Below are 21,822 nucleotides of genomic sequence, written 5' to 3' on the forward strand. Positions count from 1 at the left end.
ATCTGCGATATCACAAAGTTGTACAAGACATTTCGAATGAATTTGACGTTTCCGTCACCCCAGACTAACCAGAGTGAGAAGCATTCGGTTTTTTATTTGAAATCAAACGTGTTTTCAACAATCTCTAAACTTACGGATTTGTTTATTCAAGAAAAAAAGATATAATATTATGCAAAATGGTTCAAATTGTGATCGAAAGCCAAAGCTTTCTGATATATTGACAGAACCGTTAAATCCACGTGCCGTGTGCCGCAAAATCTAGCGAATTCAGTAATTCAATTTTACTTGTTAAAATGATGTAAAAATAAAAAATAATTCGATTTAGCATTGATTAAAAACCATGCTTCCCAAAAGACAATAATAACTGTTTAGATGAATGATAAAGAATTTAAATAGGAAAACTTTAAATTTCAAAGATATGACAGTTTTTAAAAAAAGATACAGTTTAAACATACATTTTCTGAACATCCCTTCATCGGAATTATTCCGCCTTATTAAACAAAGACGACAGAAAATATAACGATAAAACTGTATTAACATCCTTGTTTACACTATTAAACTTCACTTGTAAATGTTTGCGCAGAATCACAGAAAAACCGTCCGGTGTTACTGGGACCGTGGTTGGATGAGAACTAAGTTTAATTTTGACGCAAGTTGACGGCGCCGCAGTAAGCCACGGCGTCGCAGTCTCTGAGACGCAGAGCAACACTGGGAGAATATAGAACCCCTGGCGGGTACTGTAGCCTATATACATATATAAAACGTTAATCTTAAATTTATCTACTCTTCCATCTAGTTGTTCTATGCACAGGATACTTTGGTAAACCCAGACCACGCCCATGGGCGGCATTCGGAGCCGTTGTTATACTATTTAGGGTTGGATCAAGTAATTCAGAATAAAAAAAATATTGACTTGTAAAAGACTTCCCTAGAATATACGATAACATCATTTTATGACCTTCAAGATTGTGATAATGTCGTTCTGAAACTTGCAATCATATTCAAAAATCCCAAAGTTAAAAATGAAAATATAATTTTTTTGCGAAACCATAATAAAGACTTATAAATGATATTACTTTTTAACATTTTGTCTTTAGTGGTGTTAACTTTCTATTTATATTATTGCAATCTAAGAATATTTATCTGTATATTAATTTCAAGTATATATTTCCTAAGAATGTAAAGAATAAGATTCTAAAATTAAATATTGATAAATTTTAGTAAAATCTGGATAAACGCGCCGTTTTTTTTTTTAACTTGAACAGGTTTTTCAAAATTTTGATTTCTTAAAAGCAAGCTTTCAAGTTAGGTATAATGGTCTGACGCTTATGTTTATTGAAGTTTTAAGTTGTAATGCCTTATTTGGCTTACTAAATGCGGGAAAACTTGTATCCTTAAGCATCCTTAATCCTTAATTCTTAACACTTACCGATCCTTACTATACGTATCGTATACAAAGTTTAGTATGAAGTTTCATTGATTGGTTTGAAGTTTCATTGATTGGTTGGAAGTTTTATTGATTGGTTTGAAGTTGCATTGCTTGATTTGAAGTTGCATTGATTGATTTAAAGTTGCATTGATTGGTTTGAAGTTTAATTGATTGGCTGGAAGTTGCATTGGTTGGTTTGAAGTTGGATCGAAAGGGGTTAAGATGCAATGCTTGGTTTGAAGTTCAATTGGTTGGTTTGAAGTTGGATTGAATGGTCTGAAGTTGCATTGCTTGGTTTGAAGTTTCATTGTTTGGTTTGAAGTGGCAGTGATTGGTTTAAAGTTGCATTGATTGATTTAAAGTTGAATTGATTGGTTTGAAGTTTCATTGATTGGCTGGAAGTTGCATTGGTTGTTTTGAAGTTGGATCGAAAGGGGTTAAGATGCATTGGTTGGTTTGAAGTTGCATTGCTTGGTTTGAAGTTTCATTGTTTGGTTTGAAGTTGCAATGATTGGTTTAAAGTTGGATTGATTGGTTTGAAGTTGGATTGAATGGTCTGAACTTGCATTGATTGGTTTGATGTTGCATTGGTTGATTTGAAGTTGCATTGCTTGGTTTGAAGTTGAATTGGTTAATTTGAAGATGTATTGATTAGTTTGAAGTTGGAGTGCTTGATTTGAAGTTGTATTGGTTAGAATGAAGTTGAATTAATTGGTTTAGAGTTGCATTGGTTGGTTTGAAGTTGCATTGGTTGGTTTGAAGTTGCATTGATTGGTTAAAGTTGCAGTGATTGGTTTTAAGATGCACTGCTTGGTTTTAAGATGCATTGGTTGGGTTGGAGCTGCATTGATTAGTTTAATATTGCATTGGTTGGTTTAAAGTTGCACTAATTGGTCTGATTCTGCATTGGTTTGTTTGGAGCTGCATTGATTGGTTTAAAGTGGCAATGGTTGGTTTGAAGTTGCATTGATTAATTTGAATTTGCATGGGTTGGTTTTGAAGTTTAATTTTCTGATTTGAAGTTGCATTGATTGGTTTGAAGTTGCATAGATTCGCACATTTGAACTTGTAAGGTTTGATTGATTTAAAAAAAACATACAAGCTTTGGATTCATAGATCTGAGACAACACACGACACGAGGTTTAGTGAATTATGAAAACACGAGGTTGCGTGACAAATACTCTATAATATATTTATATATATATATAGAAAAAAATTACGGGAAAAAGGTGCAAAACTGCTATTTTGTTGTGCCAAACTTTTTTAGTCTCAAAGAGACGGAAAAAATTGATCAGTACGTATTTCACGTTACCTCTTATCTGTGATTATATACCTGTACTAAATCATTACAAGAAAACATCAATAATTACGTGATATTCATAAGATATGTAGCTGTAGATAATGGTTTAAATATAACAGAAAATTATAATCGGTTCTTTTTAAATACTAGCTGAAGAGCTCGGCGTTGCCGGTGGAAAAAAAAATTTAGAAAAATAAATCGATTATTTTTAGCCTATAACACACCCGGCCACCTACGAGTGTCCACAAAAAAAATTCAGCCCATTCGGTCCAGCCTTTTTGCCGGCTATAGGCAACATATATATATATATATATATATATGAATGTTTTGTTTTATTATATAGATCACCAGTTGAAGAGGCCGGCGTGGCCCGTGGAAAAAAAATAAAAAAATAAAATGAGACAAAGAATAATTAATGAATGTCTTGTTTTATTTTATTATTTAGATAAGATTTTTCATGCATAGCGCTCTTGGTCGTCCTAGACATAATACTAAACATTTTCAAGAAAAAACATATTTTTGTGTTTAATCCGTATTATTGCAATATTTTGAAATATTTAACGTAATAACTTAACTGTAAATTATTTAAACGCAGTAATCAAATAGATATGTCCGTTAGCAAACTTGAAGGAAGTAAAAACAAAACAACATTTACAGTGAGAACCAGAACAAATGGAATTCTCGTCTTCTTCTTTTTCTCTTTTTGTATTTTGATACAAGTGACCTAAAATTATTGGAGATACAAGATTTTCAGAGCCATTCGCACCCCTCTTCTAGCAAAACTTTAAGATAATACGTTGTTTTTAAAGCCGCAACTTTTTTCTTATTGTAAAACTTTAAATTTAGCAAATTTTTCTGTTGAGATTGATAGATTTCTTCAATCTTTAAAATAATCTATATTCTTTTAGGCTTAATTATTTATTTTTTAGCGTTCATAAACCTTCCCTGGGGTTATGTGAGTTGCCACAAAAATATATTAATTGTACACAATTTTAACTTAAGTTACATATTTTTGATATAGCAACGTGATTTGTCAAAACAAAAATAGAGACTTTATTCATTTCTGGTTTTCTGGTTCTCAGTGTAGTTCAGATAAAACAAATAGTTTTTAAGTTTTTAGGGAGCTTTGTTCCTGAAAGGCAGCATTATTAATTATATTCTACAAAAATGTATTAAGTAGGGTAAAAAATAAAAATATTTACCAGGTAAAAATAACTAGAACAAAATATATATATGTAATTGTATAGTCATTTTTATTAATATGAATATTGTTAACTTGTGGCCCAATAAATGATTTGATTTGAATTGATTTGATTTTATCAATTTATCGGAAATATTTAGGATGATATCTCAAAATTTCTAAAAAATTTTAGTTCCCAATGCATGCTAAAAACTAAAGTGAGAAGGGGGAATGAACCACCCGGCCTCACATAGGACATTTTGATATTGATGCGGGTATTTCGTAACATTTTTTGTTAAAATGAACTGGAATAAGAGTAACCTTGAAAAGCCTAAATAACTGTGAATTTTCAGAGAAATTTGACCCAAAATCCGTTTATGGGTTCAGGGAGGTCCTTTCAAGGTCGTTTAAAAATCTTCATCCAGTTCCCGCCCTTAATATAGTTGCAGTGCCACACCCATGTAAAGCCTTTTTATGCTGCCTATCCACATCCTCCTCTCTCCAGTTCATCCGTAGCTTTCCTGTTCGTTCTTAGTTTTCCTGTTCATTCTTAGCTTTTGTGTTCATCTTAGCTTTCTTGTTCCATTTTAGCTTTCCTGATCATTCTGAGCTTTCCTGTTCCTTCCTTATTTTTCTGTTCATTTTAGCTTTCCTGTGTATCCTTAACTTCCCTTTTTATCCTTAGCTTTCCTGTTCAATCTTGGCATACCTGTTCAACCTTAAATTTCCTGTTCATTCTGAGTTTCCTGTTTGACCTTTGTTTATTTGTTCATCCTAAACTTTCCTGTTTATTTTTAGCTTTCCTGTTCATTCTTAGCTTTTATGTTTATCCTTAGCTACCCTGTTCATTGTTAGCTTTCCTGTGCATTTTTAGCTTTCCTGTTCATTCTTAGCTTTTCTGTTTATTCTTAGCTTTCCTGTAAATTCTTAGCTTTCCTGTTTATCTTTAGCTTTCCATGTTTACTTTTAGCTTCCCTTTTTATCCTTAGCTTTTCTGTTTATCCTTAGCATTCATGTTCATTCTTAGCTTTTCTGTTTATCTTTAGCTTTCCATGTTTATTTTTCCTTTTTATCCTTAGCTTTTCTATTCATTCTTCATTTTTATGCTTAGCCTAAGCTTCCCTGTTCAGTGTTAGATTTCTTGTTTATTCTTTAGCTTTTCTGTGTATTCTTAGCTTACTGTTAATTTTTAGCTTTCCTGTTCATTCTTAGCTTTTCTGTTCATCCTTTGCCTTCCCTGTTCATTTTTAAGCTTCCCTTTCATTCTTAGTTTTCCTATTCATTCTTAGCTTTGCTATTATTTCTTAGCTTTCATGTTTATTATTTGCTTCCCTGTTCATTATTAGCTTCCCTTTGCATTCTTAGCTTTAATATTCATACCTTTCCTGTTCTTTCTTAGCTTTTCTGTTTATCTTTAGCTTCCCTCTTCAATGTTAATTTTCCTGTTTATGCTTTAGCTTTCCTGTGCGTTCTTAGCTTTATTGTTCATTTTAAGCTTTTTTGCTCATTCTTAGCTTCCCTTTTCATCCTAAGCTTTTTTGTTCATTCTTAGCTTTCCTGTTGATACTTAGCTGTCCTGTCCTTTTTTAGCTTTCCTGTTATTTCTTAGTTTTTCTGTTCATTTTTAGCTTTTCATTTCATCCTTAGCTTTTCTGTTCATTCTTAGCTTTCATGTTCTTAGCTTTTCTGTTTATTCTTAGCTTCCCTGTTCATTTTTAGCTTCTCTTTTCATCCTTAGCTTTTCTGTTTATTCTTAGCTTTCCTGTTCATTCTGAGCTTAACTGTTAAACCTTAGCTTTCCTGTTCCTTCTGAGCTTTCCTGTAAATTCTTAGCTTTACTGTTAATTCTTAGCAATTTCCTGTTCATTCTTAGCTTTCCTGTTAATTCTTAGCTTTCCTGTTCATTCTTAGCTTTGCTGTTAATTCTTAGCTTTCCTTTCCTTTCCATCCTTCCTGTTCCTATTCAATCGTAGATGTTCATCCGGCCTTAGGTTTCCGGTTCATCCTCAGTTAATCCTTGTCTATACTTGAAGGTACTATTGACCTACATCTATGCTAATATCAATTTAAAGCATCACATGTCCGATTCACAACAGTACCCTTCGGACCTTATTGGAATACAATGTGAGGAAGATATCGTTGTTTTTCTATTTTAAATATCTCTTTCGTATTAAACAAACAACATAAAAAATCCCCAATTCCTAATCTTTTGATCAGTTGCTTCACAATACATAGCTGATTCAACTTACTGTTATTCAATTTGCTGAGTATTGATAAATGGTATAACCTACAATAAAGGTAAAAATAAAGCCGATTTTATTTCCACATTTAGACAAAAATAATTTCAGTTGGAGTCCTCTTTAGCTCTAAATTTTAGTTTATTTTGACTTGTTTTTCACTTCTTGACCCCCCCNCCCCCGTCCCTCAAACCTCCAATCCAATTGAGAACTAAAACTGTAGAACTGGAGAACCCACCCAGTCAGTTCCACCAGTTGTGTTGCCTAACTGAGAAGTGCATCAGGATAAAACCTGGAACACCAGAATATGATTTAAAGTAAAGGGTGTCTCTGGAAACATGACTATTGAAAGACGACTTGAGGACCAAACATAATTCTTGTTGATAAATTAATTATTACAAAGTGCGTATCAAAAAAAGTTGTATGACTTTGCCATTCACCACGCTATAATAGAAATTTATGTTAAAATACATTATGTCAATGGTTTGGTATAACATATATATTATCAGATACTATCTTCAAGTCCTCCCTCAGTTGTTTTGTTTTGTGGGGCCCTTTATTACTTACACAACGAAAATATTTTGAAAAATCTGTTTTATTAAATCTGTTAATTAATCTGCTTACTTCATTTCCAAAATTCATAAAACTACGTATTTTTTTGTATAATAAAATTCCGTAAAAAAAACTAGTCCATGTGCGAGACAAAGTACGAAATGATTTTTTTGTTATGATTTTTTATCTGTTTCCACAGTCCAAACACATTATAATAAAATAATTGGTTTTAATTTGCAGAATGTTTGCTTTCAGGTCCAAACTTTAAAAAAATCTTTTCTTAAAAAGTTTATTCGATTCCCATTCCCTTTCCACACAACCACGGCCGTTTCTTTGAACTTTTGATTAATTTTGTCTTGTTGGATTTTCCGTATATCCCAGGAATCAAACTTAATTAAATTCTTCAATTTAAAGTTTATACTGTGTGAGTGCATTAAGCAACTACAAAAAAAGTGTTAGTCTTCGTTAGCATGTCCAGCGTAATATATTTCATTAACAATTGAGGGTTGACTGCGATCATACCTAACTTTCTTGTTTTTCCTGCTAATCCTTTCTATCCACCCGTTCCTACCTTTATACGCCAACTTTATACTCTTTTTTTTAGCAATCTTAACATACTGGGTGTCCAACATAATGTTGGATTCAAAAAGATTAAAAGATTAAAAGTATCTTCTGCCATAGTAAAAGAATTCTGTTACAGTCAAAAGTCTAAATTTGAAGTTTACAACTTCAGGTTGCAAGGATATAGGGATTAGAAAATTTGAGTTTGTGGCAAAGACTAAATTTCTTTACAAAGTAACTTGAAAGCACACACTACTCTTATATAAATAAAACTTGATGATATTCTTATATAAATAAAACTTGAATTATAAATAATAAAAATTTATTAATATCATTCCTCATATATATTTTTTACAATCTTAATAAAATATCCTTGATGTACAGCAGTACATGTTTACAACAGATTGACATATTACACGATATTAGTCCTCTGTGTCCTGTCACATAATTTCCAGTATGTAATATCTCAAGGTGTAAAATCCGCTTACATAGACACGTCATGCAATAGACATGCATAACCGGGAAAATTTTGCAATTTCCACATAGTTTTGGCGGAAAATTATGCAAATGCAAACATTTTATATTTTCTAAATTAAGTCAAATCAAAATTTGAAATCATATAGCAAGCAATGCAAAATGTTTATGTGGAAGATATTGTCGTTTTCTGTTCAATAAACAGTAATGAATTCGGATAATTTTCCCCAATGTTAAAAACATTGCCATCTCATTTATTCTTGATTATACAAAGCTTTTAGGGTACGTTGTAAATATTATGCCACTCTACACTCTACACTCTACACTCTACACTCTACACTCTACACTCTACACTCTACACTCTACACTCTACACTCTACACTCAACACTCAACATTCTACACTCTACACTCTATACTGTACACTCTACACTCCACATTCTACTCTCTACATTCTACACTCTTTACATATTTTTGATTGCGAAAATTGTCAATATTTTCACAAAAATTCTCTAATTTGGGTTGAACAGGTGTAACGAAGGTCTGAGGGCTTTGACCTTTTAGTTGCTTAAAGTTGTTAAAAATGCATTTCTTGAATATAAAGAGCAACTGAACCAACGAGATATATTTGTAAACGACCATCGAACTGAAAACTTATAAGAGGAAGAGGGGGGGGGTCAGACCACTCTCCAAACTAGATTACTATAATTGATATTGAATCTATGTTGAAGGAGCTGTATAATAAATATCATATCCCAAATTCATAAATTCATAAATTTATATTTCTCCCTCCCTCTGAGACAAAAAAAAACGACAAGCATGGTCACAAGCTCACAACTTGCTTTAAATTTTTTTATCCCCTATATCTTTGAAACAGGATGATGGTGTAAACCTTTGACATTTATAGCTTAAACTATTCTATCGAGCAGATTTCATATTCTGAAATATCTAAGGTCTATGACAATGAGTTGCAAAAATATATGGATTAGAAAACCACAGTTTGTGACAAAGACTCAATTCTTTGAGGGTTACAAGGTTTCCAACGCAAGTGGATTTTACTTGCGCGCAATTGCTAGCCCTTGCGCGCAAGTGAATGTCTTTGCAAAAGTTGTATGCTTTTGTTGTAGGTTTTCCCAAGAGCTATAAAATGTTGAAATCCAATGCCTGGAAGTAGGTCTAAATTTAGATTTAGTCTGGTATAGGTAAAATAAGGCATTTAGACAGTATGTCAGGCATTATGTATAAAAGCCCAGCTTTAGCCTTAAGTCAGGAAAATTTGAGCTTCCTACCTAAAATATTTTTTGAGTTATCGCAACCCCCCCCCCCCCCAGCAGGCCAAATAGGGTTAAAAATATTGATTTTTAGATGGAAAAGCAAAATCGTTGGAAACCCTAAATTCACATCTAAGCCTTTATCTTACCACTATAGAGCAAAGAACCTAAAGAAATGTTTTAAAAAAACACATTTACAGTGAAATATATTTTGATGTTTTCTAATTAGAGTATTAAATATTAAACCGATGCAGATTGCATCCAGGACATACTCAGATTTAGTTAGTTTCCCGTGGGATAATGCAGTTTTATTTTTTTCTGTATAAACTTAAATTTTACAAATATCTCAACTGCAATTTGAATGCACTAAATTTTATACAAGGAGGGAAATTACAGAACTTAAAAATTTGGATTGAAAGGGGTAAAAAATTGCGACGAGTGCATTCCCAGCTCGGCAACCCTGTTGTAAACGCCCTAGCTAGGAGTTTGGTGAGGTGTACTGGGTTTAATTCTGCTGGGGGGTGGGTTAAGGGAAGGGGGGGGTATTTAATTAAAAGCTTTTCAATGCTTAACCACGCCCTGGTTAGGTAAGGAAGCAAACTGCTGCCTAAATGCCTGTTCAAATCAACATACTGGGTTATAAAACATGCAGTATACAATGTATTATATACATGTCACGCTCATTCATATGTCCTGGTTTAGTAACGAGAAAATAAATTCACTTTTAACCACGTTTGTCCATTTAATTTAAATATATTATTCATTTTCTATTTACTTTTGTTTTTGGGGGGTTGTACTTTGAGTTTTAAAGTTTACTGGGTACATTATGCTTTTCTACAGGCCTTTAGTTGCATTAGAGATTGTATTTTTGTACTAACACGTCAAACAGTTTTAACCGTAGTTCTAATACGTAACGTGGTTCCCATTTAGCTTGGCAGACATTCAAGACATCTCTATTCTTTTCCAACTATAGATCGACTATCAGTTAAAACCATAGAGAATAGAATATATTAGAGGGGAATTTAGAGAATCTCTCGGTATGAATTTTTTCAGTCCCTTTAAGCCTGAAAAGGAGTTCAAAATATACCAAATCATGTAAATGTTCACAAATTATATGCAGTAGAGTACATTAATACAGTATGTTTCCTAGACTATTCATTTCAATTTCGAATTTTTAAACTGTTAAATAAACTTTATGATGAATTAGGTGAATAATAAACATCATTTGATTTATATAGTTATAACGGAAAATCGTCGTTTGTAAAGTGGAAGGCATAGAGTGTATGTGAAATGATCATTGGTCAATTATGAAACCAGCCTATTTCATAATCTAGTTTTCTTTTAACAATAATTTTAGATTTTCTATAAAATGATATTCCAGGGTCCAAAAGGCTATATAGCATAAATATGTGAAGTACACCTGCAGTATGGAAACAGTACAACAAAATGGCCGTTTAACACTTTCGTCTAGCAAATTCCCCTCTAATATATATTCTATTCTCTATGGTTAAAACATTGCCCTTTATTAATGATGCAAAGGAACTAATTGCAAAAGAATAAATGATAATAATTAATGTTTGGTCAATTTGGTGCAGTAGGGCGACTCTAGAAATATGCACTCATTAAAGTGTTTCAGAAAAAAAAACAAGGAATTCTAGGAATAAATTTTGGATATTATAAAAATGTAAATTCAGAAATTTATTTCTAAATTATTTTTGGATGTTAAGAAATTTTGAACGTATATAAGATCAAGTATAATATCAAGTAAATAGAGCCGTCAACGGTTCTAAATGTACCCTTAAAGGGACTGTAAGCGTAATTTCAATTGACCTTGCATGTAAAAATGGCAATGCCCGATTTACAACGGTACCCTTAAAAGCTTTGTCTGATCAAGTATGCAATAATTATGCATGTTTTGTTTATTAAAACTGTATATTTGATTTACTCTGCAAAATTAATGTGTGCAATTCTTGCTTGTAAGAAACAATGCATAAATTCACAGAAATACTCACTTTTTTAGTCAGAAAAAACGACGATATCTACAATATTTTTATTGTAGATTAAGGTTTCAAGGGCTCAGTTGTAACTAAACCAGAGAGGCTCACTTAAAATTACGCTTACATCCCTTGAAAACAATGACAAATTTATAGTCCGAATCTTAGCCTGGCCGTCGTATAGAGAACCATAAATCGTTCTTTGGAAAACCCTGGTCGGGGTTTCATTCATGTACAACATTTAATGCAATTGCTTAAAAATGAGACATAACATAAAAGGTAAAATAAAAATAAATAAAAAGATGTTTAAACTTTTTTATTTAAATTTTAAATGCAGTATTATCACATTGAATATAACATAAGATTCAAATATCAACTGAAAGCATATTAATTTAAAGGTTCAGGGAACTTAATATTCCACTTCTTCACAATATCATTTCTTATAAACAAATCATTGTTTTCCAAACCTGAAAAAATTCAACATTTTTAAATACGAAGTAAAATAAAATGTGCAAAAGTATAAATTTTGAAGGATTGTATAGACGTAATTTTCATTGATATTCCACTTGAACATTGCTATGCCTTATTCACAACGGTACCCTGCCAATTTAAGCAAAAATACTGCAAATATTTTTATGCAGCAAAGATAAGGAAGGAAACTCACAGTATTCGACAATTTTCAAATGGAAAAATGATAATATTCACTCCCAAGTTTTTCAGACATAGGTTTAAGGGATATAGTTGTGTTCAGAAAATACCTCTGCTCTTTAAATGAAGGTTCTTTTGAAACACGAAGACGGGGTTGCGTAAATAAATAATCTTTAGATTTTGAAGTTAAAGTTGCGTAAGTCTAAGTACCTGTTACCGGGTTAATGTTATTTCTGTGTTTAAACAAGGTATATCCCTGAAAATGTAAAGTTTTATTTTTAATTTGTTTATTTTTATGATTGGTTAAAAATTTGAGACTTTGCAACCTGTATGCTACCTAAAATTCTCATAAAGTAAAGGAGTTTAAAGGGACAGTAAAGGAAAAATGAAAGGGGGTATAGGCTAAAAGCTAATAACTTTAGCTTTTCATCGAGACCCTTGAGACGCCTATCTGAAGTTCCTAACTCGAGAGTTGATATAAAGCTGTTTCAAACTTGTACGAAAATGCATATATATACAATTTCGTATAGAAATAGTTGGTTTAAACAGACCATGCTCAAAAAAACAGCAACCAATCTGAAAAAGATGATATCCCAGAGAAAGCTAATTGTAATTTAGGTTTACTTTTATATTTGTTGTTTCTATTTTCAATAGATTTCATTCATAATATTATTTTTACGTCCGTATTACTTGACCAGAAATTCCACCAATGGCAGTGCAGTAAAGTGGTCACGTGATACAGGCGCAGACACGTGACCAGTATATTGTTCTGCCATTGGTGATAGTTCTGGTCACGTGATTTAAGTTTCAGATTTTCAAAATTTTACATATATGAATTTTCGTATAATTATAACACAGTTTTATATCAATTTCTCGAGACAGGAAATCATATAAAACTTTCATGGGTTGCGATCAAGAGCTAAAGTGATTAGCTTTCAGCCTATACCCCCTTTTATTTTTCCTTTACTGTCCCTTTAAACTTTTTTAAACATGGAATCATAACCCTAACATCTTTAGATAAATGTATTAACATAAAACTAGGTTTAAATAGTCAGCTACAAACTGCAATAATTTTAAGAGGTTTTACACAATTTTCAAACCACAAGAGTTTAATGAAAGTGTAAAGCTATACCTTAGAAATAATAAACTCTCTTGCTTCTTCCTGTGATCCTCCTGATATTCCTAAATAGTAAAAGAAAAACTTAAAAAATTTAAAATTGAAAAACTACTCGAAACTATTTTTGAAATTCTATCATTTATGAAAGAGTGTAAGGAGGTATATGAATTTTAATCAAATAGTTAGTTGAGTTGAACTATTCTGAGTTGAACTATTTTTTTCATGTAGTTTCATGATTTACACTTTTGACATTTAAAGCTTAGATATAACAGAATGCATAGTTTAGGATATATAGCGATTAAGAAATTAGAGTTGTGGCAGAACTAAAGTAATTGAGCCTTTGCCACAAACTCTGATTTTCTAATCCCTATATCTTTGCTAACCAATGATGTATACCTCAGATATTTCAAATAATGAATTATGTTGCATTAAAAAATATAAGTTTGAAATATTAAAGGTTTACACCTTCAATTTTCAGAGATATAGAGATTTGAAAATTTGAGTATGTGGCAAAAACTCAATTCCTTTCTTTACATCTTGGTTATGATTTAAACTACATAACCTTAGATTTTTTAGTGATTTTTTAAAACGGAAGTGAAGAATTAAAATTTACCTGCTTTTCCAATCAGATCAGTTTCTATGGTCATCACCTAAGTAAAAATATAATAAAGAGCTAATTTTTTTTTCAAAACATAAAATTAATCTATTTTTAGGGACAGTTTTTTAAAGAGTGTAGACAATTAAATGATTTACTTTGAATAGCTAAACTTATACTACTTATTTATTATAATTTATAATAATAGACTTGTTTTAACCTCCATTGATTTTTAACATTTTTTATTTAAAGGGACGGTAAGCGTAATTTTAACACTTTTTATTTAAAGGGACGGTAAGCGTAATTTTAAGTGACCCTCAGTGCAAAGTTGACAATGTAGGATTTATAAGCGTATCCTTGAACATTTAATCTGATCAAAAATATGGAAGAAATCGTCATTTTTTTATGACTCGAAAAGTGTTTATTTTTGTGAGTTTTTCCATTTCACTTTCGTTACCGTTGGAAATCGGGCATTGCCACCTTTGCATGGGCCGGTCACATGAAATTTTGCTTACATTCGATCCCTTTAAGTATATTAACCTGAATATCTACTTTATTCCAAGGGATAGTTTTTAGTACAGCAAACTCAGCTCCCTCGATATCCAGTATTAGTAGGTTTACGGTAGGGTTACCAGCTGCCTGAAAACAAAAATTACGAAACTCCAATCATGTATCCTGGTTTTGAGACATTTGCCGGAATTCTTATCAATACAGGGGACATTAGTTTTGTTGCATAAGTGGGTAAATGCTTAAAAATTGACATTACTATGAATTCCGATAATTGTCTCAAAACCAGGATATGATCCGAAATTGTTTCAAAATAGGGATATGTTCGAAAATGAAATCGAGACTCTTCAAAAACTAATTAGTTATTATTATTACTTATTATTACTTATTGACATTTATTGTTTCAATATATAGTTTTTGCCATTTTTTATAAATGTATGGTGTATTGGATTTAAAGATAAACAAAATAGAAAATAAAAACAAACTGATCTTTTATAGTTTAAAAATCATTACAGCATTGAGAAATAAAAATATCAATATCATTTGTTCTTACAATATGGATTTAACTAGAAATGCGGGAAACTGTTTGTTTAAAATGCTTGAAAATAAATCATTCATATTCTCTAATTTAGCCGATAAATGTGGAAACTTAGATTCTATCAATAATTCAGAAGTTAATTTCGTCTTCATAAGATAATTTTTTGCTTTCAGTGATTTATTTTGTAAGTTATGAAAGTGAGTTTTGTTTTGTATTCCAGATTATTCTCAAAAACGCGACAATGTTTCAAATTCAAGAAATGGAAAACGGAAAATGGAAAACCTGACATTGTCTGGAAAACGGTTTAGAGAGTTAATTCAAAAAGAACTCCTATTATAATTTTGATTTTAAAAAGTTTAAAATTGGGAATTGCTGTCCTCGTCATGTTTAATAAATGTCGGTTATAGTTTTTATTATCGACTTTTACTCTGGATATGGGCCGGGATCCAAAAGCCCAATCTTTCAATTTGTGCCCATTTCTATTACTCAGTGTTAGAAATGGGCCAAGTGTTAGTTTTGGAACTAACGTCCCCTGAATTTCCAAATTTTACTCTGACCAATGATATAATTCAAAACGATGGGAAGTTAAATAAAAAACTAATAGAAAATGCAATCTATAAGAATTTGCTCAGCATCCCGGGTTTTTCGATTTTCGATTTTTCTTTTCAAAGAACTAATCAAAAATATATTTCCCAATCCGACCTTAAAGCCATAAGATTTATGATTACCATAAGTATACTGTAGAAAGGAAAACACTGTAGTTTAATGCTATCAGGATTCAGTAGAGTTTCAGATAATCCTTAACAAGCACAATATTTTAAATATAGGAAAATAAAAACTTTCAAAAATTGTAAATTTTAGAAGTTTTAAAAAATTCAGAAAAATTTGAAATTTCAGAAAATTAGAAATTCCAGAAAGTTTGAATTTTTAGAAAACTTAAAATTTCAGAATATTCAAAATTTTATTTTAAAATAATTGTTTTATGTGCCATACCTCCCATAGAGGCCATCCATTGACCTTCCTTGACCTCCACAGCTGGAGTGAAAACAAAGTCTGAGAACTGAGGTCGAACTGTTAGTCCCAAACAGGTGTTTAAGTAAAGTGCTAGACGACAAGGATTAAAAAAAGTGAATTCTAATGTGTTAGGATTGAAACATTTGAAGAGGGGGACTAACACAGTTATAATTGATGTTATGATCAATGATCATAACATCAAACATAGGAAATAAAATCTAATTTTCTAATCCTTTATCTTTGCAATCTGATGTTGAAAAACTATCAATATTCAAATGAACTCTGTCAGATCAAAATGCTAAAAAATGAAAATATCAAAGGTTTACACCATTAGGTTGCAAGGTACAAAGTTTTAAAAATTACATTTTGAGGCAATTTATTAAAAGTTTTCTCCCTTTTTTTTAAAATGAATTAATTTTGTGTGTGATTATCTTGAATCCTTTCCATTTCTATTTCTAAGAAGACCGAGCTGATGATCCCAGGGGTTGGCTTCAATTAATATTCCAGTCCAGTTGAAACCTGTATTTAACGATAAAACAAATCATGTTCAATTACGATTAAAATTTATTCTGTAGTGAATCAAAAAATAAAACGGATAGATTTCATCACCAAACAACAGACTTAATATGTTATAAGTAACACGAAATCTTTCTATTACTTTATAATTCTTGGTATTTTTACTGTATAGTATATGTAAATGTAAATCATGCTTACCAACTTCAAACAACAAACTGAAATACAAACAAACCTTGATTTAAAAAAAAAAAACTACTTAATATTTGGATAACTTTTGGAAAAATAAAATATTTAAAGTTTGGTTTGGTTTGGTTTCCTGACAGACATCTGCTCTGAGTCCCATGCACCAGCTTCAACATAGAATCCGTTCCGCAGTTCCTTGAACACTAAACAATTATTAAATAGGCGTTCCTTAAACACTAATCAAGAATTAACTAGGTGTTCCTTGAACGCTAAACAGTTATTAAATAGGCGTTCCTTTTAAACACTAATCAAGAATTAACTAGGTGTTCCTTGAACGCTAAACAGTTATTAAATAGGCGTTCCTTGAATACTAAGCAGGTATTAATTAGGTTTTCCTTGAACACTAAACAGTTGTTATCTGGGCGTTCCTGAACACTAAACAGGAATTAACTAGGTGTTCCTCAAATACTAAACAGGAATTTACTAGATGTTCGATGAACAATAAACAGTAATTAACTAGGTGTCCCTTGCATACTAAATACGAATTAACTATAGGTGGTCAATGAATACTAAACAGGAATTAACTATGTGTTCCTTGAACACTAAACAGGAATTAACTATGTGTCCCTTGAACACTAAGCAGGAATTAACTAGGCGTTCCTTGAATACTAAACAATGATTAAATAGGTGTTTCTTAATCACTAAGCAGTAATTAACTAGGTGTTCCTTGCATACGTCATATTAAAATATAAACATTCTAAATTTATTTACCTAATTCCAGTAAATCCTGTGTTTGATATGGATGTTTAAGTTCTTCGTAAGGTTTAGAAAATCCACGACCGCTCACATTCCCTGAAAAGAGCATAGAGAATAGAGCATAGAAGTATTGAAGGATTTCTTTAAAAATTCTATGCTTTATTCAATGCCTATTCTATGTCTATACTAGCATTATTATTATCAGTCAATAACAATCGGTAAATTTCGTGATTTTATCAGTGGTCCATATAATTCCCAAAATAGCTGATTTTCTCGATCCCAAAATAATTTTTTGCCCCCAGCTTAAAAAAAAATGCCCCCAATTGTAAAAAAACATGCCCCCAATTAAAAAAACATTTTCAAATTCCACTAACACATTTGCCCCCATTTGGCCCCAATTTAAAAAAATGCCCCCAATAGAAAAAAAAAACATTTTTTAAATTCCACAAACACATTTGCCCCCAATTTAAAAAAAATGCCCCCAAAAAAATAAAAATGCCCCCAATTTTTTTTAAATTATGATTTAAAAAATATTTGCCCCCATTAAGAAAATTTGCCCCCATTTCTTTCAAATTTGTCAATCCCAAATGGGATTGAAAAAGGAATTATACTGACCCCTGGATTTTAAAGGTAATTTTAAATTTGAAAAAAATGAGACAGAGGATTTATTTATTTAAAAATCATGAATAGAGTAGAACCATGAATACTATGGAATATGATGACGATATTTTTTGGGTCTTACTGTAAAATGTGCTATGAATGATATTATATAACCTCAGAAATCAGACTGCATCCACAAACTAATTATGTTTCAAATTATTTTTTAACAAATTTGAAAAAATCAATCTTTACCTTTTACAAAATATTTCTCTTTTATCGTCCTTGGCAAAATAAATTATCAAATACTTTTTAATTAAATCTTTATAAAAAGGAGATCATCAATTTTAATAAAACAGCAACTTTATTGTTTTTGTAAATAGAAGTATGTTTATTTTATGTAGATAAACAATTATTTTACAAAAAAAAACCGATTACATATAATTGTAGGATTTTAGCCATTATTCAAGAAAAATATGAAGACCAATCCTTAAAAATTTTAAGTACAGATTTTAGAAATTGTAAAATTTATGTTCCTGTGGAGCAGCTCATCTTCTTGGTCTAAGCAGTTAAGAAGAGGTCTGAAAAAATGTATTTTCATTTGTCATGTCAAAGTATTTTTTTTAAACATTGAAGTAAACTTGTTAAGAGAAAGTATATATATAAAATTTAAAATTTTTGTTCAGTGTTTTCAGAAATATAAAAACTGGTTCTACCTGTTAATAATTTATAACAATTTATGACCATTGATTTTTTTAGTATATACAAATCTACAAATCAGTCACAGCAATGAATTTTTCACATCATATACCAATAACTTTTTTGTACAATGTAACCAGTTTTTATCTTTTTACAGTGCAGCCAGTCATATCAAACACAGTTTTTACCTTTTTACAGTGTATCCAGTGACATCAAACTCTTTTTCTCCAATTAACTAAAGATAAACAATTCAGGGTGACTTAATTTTGTTTAGCACGTAGACCCCAGTAGTTCTGTAAACATGATATACAGGGTGTCCCACGAAACATGACAGTTGGTGAATAGTTTAAAATGTCTTCTTCCATAATATTTGAAGTTGTTTGTTGCCAAAGAGAATAATAATAAATATTGTATGGCATCCATATAAAAGTAAAATCGATTTCTAACTAAAATTTTTTAAAAACTGAATGAACTGCAAAAAGTCTTTAATATCTAATACAGCATATAGAAGAAGACATTCAAAACTATTCACCAACTGTCAGGTTTCGTGGGACACCCTGTAGGTCTTGACAAATTCATTTCTCTAAAAGGCTTTTAACAGATATCTACATGTAAAATTTGTTACGATTGAGTTATTGAGATCTTAAATTATATTTGGGCGCTATACTGTACCCCTGTAAAAACGCAGGACTGTGTGTATTTCTTTTAAAAAATAACAAACTTTGATTTTCTTATTCTAATATCTTTTCAGCCCAATCTCATAGACCCTAGATATTTTAATTATTCTAATTTATTATAATTATCACTCACTGCCCAATTTGGTTCATTTCACTTTTAACCAACTATTGAGAAAGCTGTATATACAGTACAAAACTATTGAGAAAGCTGTATATACAGTACAAAACTATTGAGAAAGCTGTATATACAGTACAAAAATATTGAGAAAGCTGTATATACAGTACAAAACTAATCAGAAAGCTGCATATACAGTACAAAAACAGACTTTTTTAGGCAAAACGCCAAATGAATGAAACCCTTCTAGAGAAATTTTTGTGTACTCAGAACTCAGAAGTATGATAAAAATGGTTTTTCTAAAGGTTTACCTTTAATTCGTGTCCGACAAGAGTTCTCATCCCTTCGTTAACACTGATTAGTCCTTGCTAAATATTTGTAATATCAAAAGAAAAAAGAATCTTTGTGAAATCTTGAATTCATTAAAAAATACGAAAACATTATTTCGAGTGAAAAAAATAACGCAATGCACGTAAAAACTGGAGGTGAGATTGTCAAAAAATACAGTTTTTTTCTGTTTTTCCAAATTTCCAAAGGAATTGAGTCTTTGCTACAATTACTCTGAATTTATAATCCCTATATCCTTGGATCCCAATATCGTACATCTTTGATATTTTTTTTGTTTGTTTTAAAAGGTCTACGACATTTGAATCAAAAGATATAGGGTTTAGAAAAGCAGAGTATGTGGCAAAGACTCAATTCCTTTCCAAGAAGAAACACAAAAAAATAAAAAATAAATACATTAAGAACCAGAAAACAGTGGATTTATTGGAGTCCTATTTTTTCTTTCATTTAATTTTTTTTCAATTTGCAACCAAACTATTTCTAAAAGGTAACCTAATTAAACATTTTTAGAATATATCAGTGGCAACAATTACACATTGCAAAAATCCCCATAGACTTTTCTTCAGTAACTGTATCACTTAAAACTAACTATAACGTCCTGGGTTCACATCCTGTATCTGTAGCGGAACATTAGTATCACATTTTTATCTGTTATTTGAAATCCGTCCAAAATAGCGTAATAGACAATATTTACTTAAATATTTAAAATACACGTCCAAACAAAAAAGTTGAATAGAGCAAGTAAAATAAATCTTCATTTAATGGGCTCTCAAGTTAAGACTTACTAGGCTTTTAAGCAGGTCTCTATTTTACAGTGGTATCATATAGTGTTTTTAAAATGAAGAAATGCAGTTAAAAGAAAAAATAATGTTTAATTACCTTTAATTTTGGATAAATATCTGCACACTGCGCCTCATTAAACTCCTGAACCTCTAGAGATAAGTATAAAGTCTAAGTATAAAGTATTTTCTGAGTGATTGTGTTGGAGACCCTAGATCAATGCAAAGATGGCATTGTCCGAGTATTAATTAGATATTCATTTTTTTGTTTATTTAAACATTTTATTTTCATTTGTGGTTTCTCTGCAAAAGTAACTTGCGCATTTCTTGCTTATTCGAAACAATGTAGAAATTATCAGAGTTAAATAATTTTTGAGTGAGAAAACACTAATAGGAGGTTCACTTAAGATTACAGTAAAATCTAAGTTACCTGAAGGATGTAGTTTGACTATTAAAAACTGTAAAAAAAATATTGTTGCTGCAGCAAAAACTATATTTTGTTTCCATCTTCGAACCAGCTGGTCGTAGAACAGACGATGCCAACGTTTCATTTCAATTTTATTCCACATGGTTTGTCTGAAAACCGCCAACTTTATTCAGACGAAATCTAATGTGAAACCAATCCCCAAATGTACAACTTTATCAGTGGGGCTACAGAGATTTTCATGATTTAAATCACACAAGACACTCTCCATTAAACCTCACTATATCTTCGGTCAGTGTACTGCAAATCACTGCAGTATACACCGAAAGCTTATTTGAGGGTGAAGATGTCATTCATGATGTTACTTGTTGAATTACATAGTTGTAAAAATCCATTCTAATTTCTCTCACTTAATTCGTATTTTAAACTAGGATTTTATGAAGACATATACCCTGTAAATCCCAAAATCTAAATTTTAACAAAAAACGAAATGTTTCTACATGAAAAGCGTCGCTTTCTTGCAGGAGGAACGTATATTTCAAGTAGATTTATTACATATATATATATTATGAAAAATTTTGTCAATTATTTGCTCGTGCTGGTCTGGGTGGTATGAACGGATTAAATCCTTGTTAAATATATGTATTTATGTTTGCTTATATATTTGTTATTTTGCTAGTGCTGGTCTGGGTGGTATGAACGGATATATATATATTTATGTTTGTTTATATATTCATTATTTTGCTAGTGCTGGTCTGGGTTGTATGAACGGATTGTATTTATTTATGTTTGTTTATATATTTTGTTAGTGCTGGTCTGGGCGGCATGAACGGATTGTTTATATTTATGTTTGTTTATATATTCGTTATTATCACTTTTAAAGAATATAAATACGGAGAAACTATAACTGCTTGTCCAGGTATTTCTAGTGAATATACTGTGAACAGGGTAAACCAGGGAACCATGACTTTCAATCTTACTGTACATGTAGGCCACCCCCTCTCTTTTCCATCTCTCAAGTACCCCCCCCCACTATCGGCGCCCCCAGCTAATGGGGGGGGGGGGGGGGCGGAGGTGTCTTTTGTTAATTTTCATATGTAACATCCTTAGCTCTTAAAGTTTTTTCCCCCTTTGCAGCCATTCCTTCAGGCTGTGACATATTTCTTAAATTGTGTAATCGAGTCTAATCTACACAGTTTGGAATTTTTGTAACTCAGAAAATGAGCCCTGAACCTATTTCGAGATGATTCTTACACATTTCAAATTGTTTGCGGATTAACAAGATTAACAAAAACGACATTTCCCCTGAAACTGGC

General features: G+C 31.2%; 1 protein-coding gene across 1 annotated transcript; it reads right to left on the minus strand.

Moving 5' to 3' along the window:
• Positions 1 to 11,310: 11,310 nt before the first annotated feature.
• On the minus strand, positions 11,311 to 20,686 carry LOC111696785 (uncharacterized). The gene is made up of 17 exons (XM_023466516.1): positions 20,513 to 20,686; positions 20,183 to 20,235; positions 19,270 to 19,326; positions 18,355 to 18,401; positions 18,004 to 18,048; positions 17,723 to 17,751; positions 16,886 to 16,966; positions 16,248 to 16,317; positions 16,130 to 16,146; positions 15,860 to 15,934; positions 15,395 to 15,505; positions 15,130 to 15,200; positions 13,897 to 13,995; positions 13,375 to 13,411; positions 12,777 to 12,826; positions 11,855 to 11,900; positions 11,311 to 11,463 (listed from the first exon to the last, which is right to left on the minus strand). Exons 1-17 carry the CDS (start codon positions 20,649 to 20,651, stop codon positions 11,384 to 11,386), a joined length of 1,107 nt encoding a protein of 368 aa, XP_023322284.1. The 5' UTR covers positions 20,652 to 20,686; the 3' UTR covers positions 11,311 to 11,383.
• Positions 20,687 to 21,822: the final 1,136 nt, after the last annotated feature.

Source organism: Eurytemora carolleeae, unplaced genomic scaffold, assembly GCF_000591075.1.
Source record: "Eurytemora carolleeae unplaced genomic scaffold, Eaff_2.0 scaffold108, whole genome shotgun sequence".
Taxonomy (NCBI): Eukaryota; Metazoa; Arthropoda; class Copepoda; order Calanoida; family Temoridae; genus Eurytemora; species Eurytemora carolleeae.

What these genes read in the sequence shown, in the direction of transcription:
- LOC111696785 (XM_023466516.1), bottom strand. Translation starts at nt 20,651, where the DNA reads ATGTGGAATAAAATTGAAATGAAACGTTGGCATCGTCTGTTCTACGAC. An exon ending in ATGGATGGCCTCTATGGGAG is followed by an intron (nt 15,201 to 15,394) that starts GTATGGCACATA and finishes GTGCTTGTTAAG; the next exon opens with GATTATCTGAAACTCTACTG. An exon ending in TGATCTGATTGGAAAAGCAG is followed by an intron (nt 12,827 to 13,374) that starts GTAAATTTTAAT and finishes TTTACTATTTAG; the next exon opens with GAATATCAGGAGGATCACAG.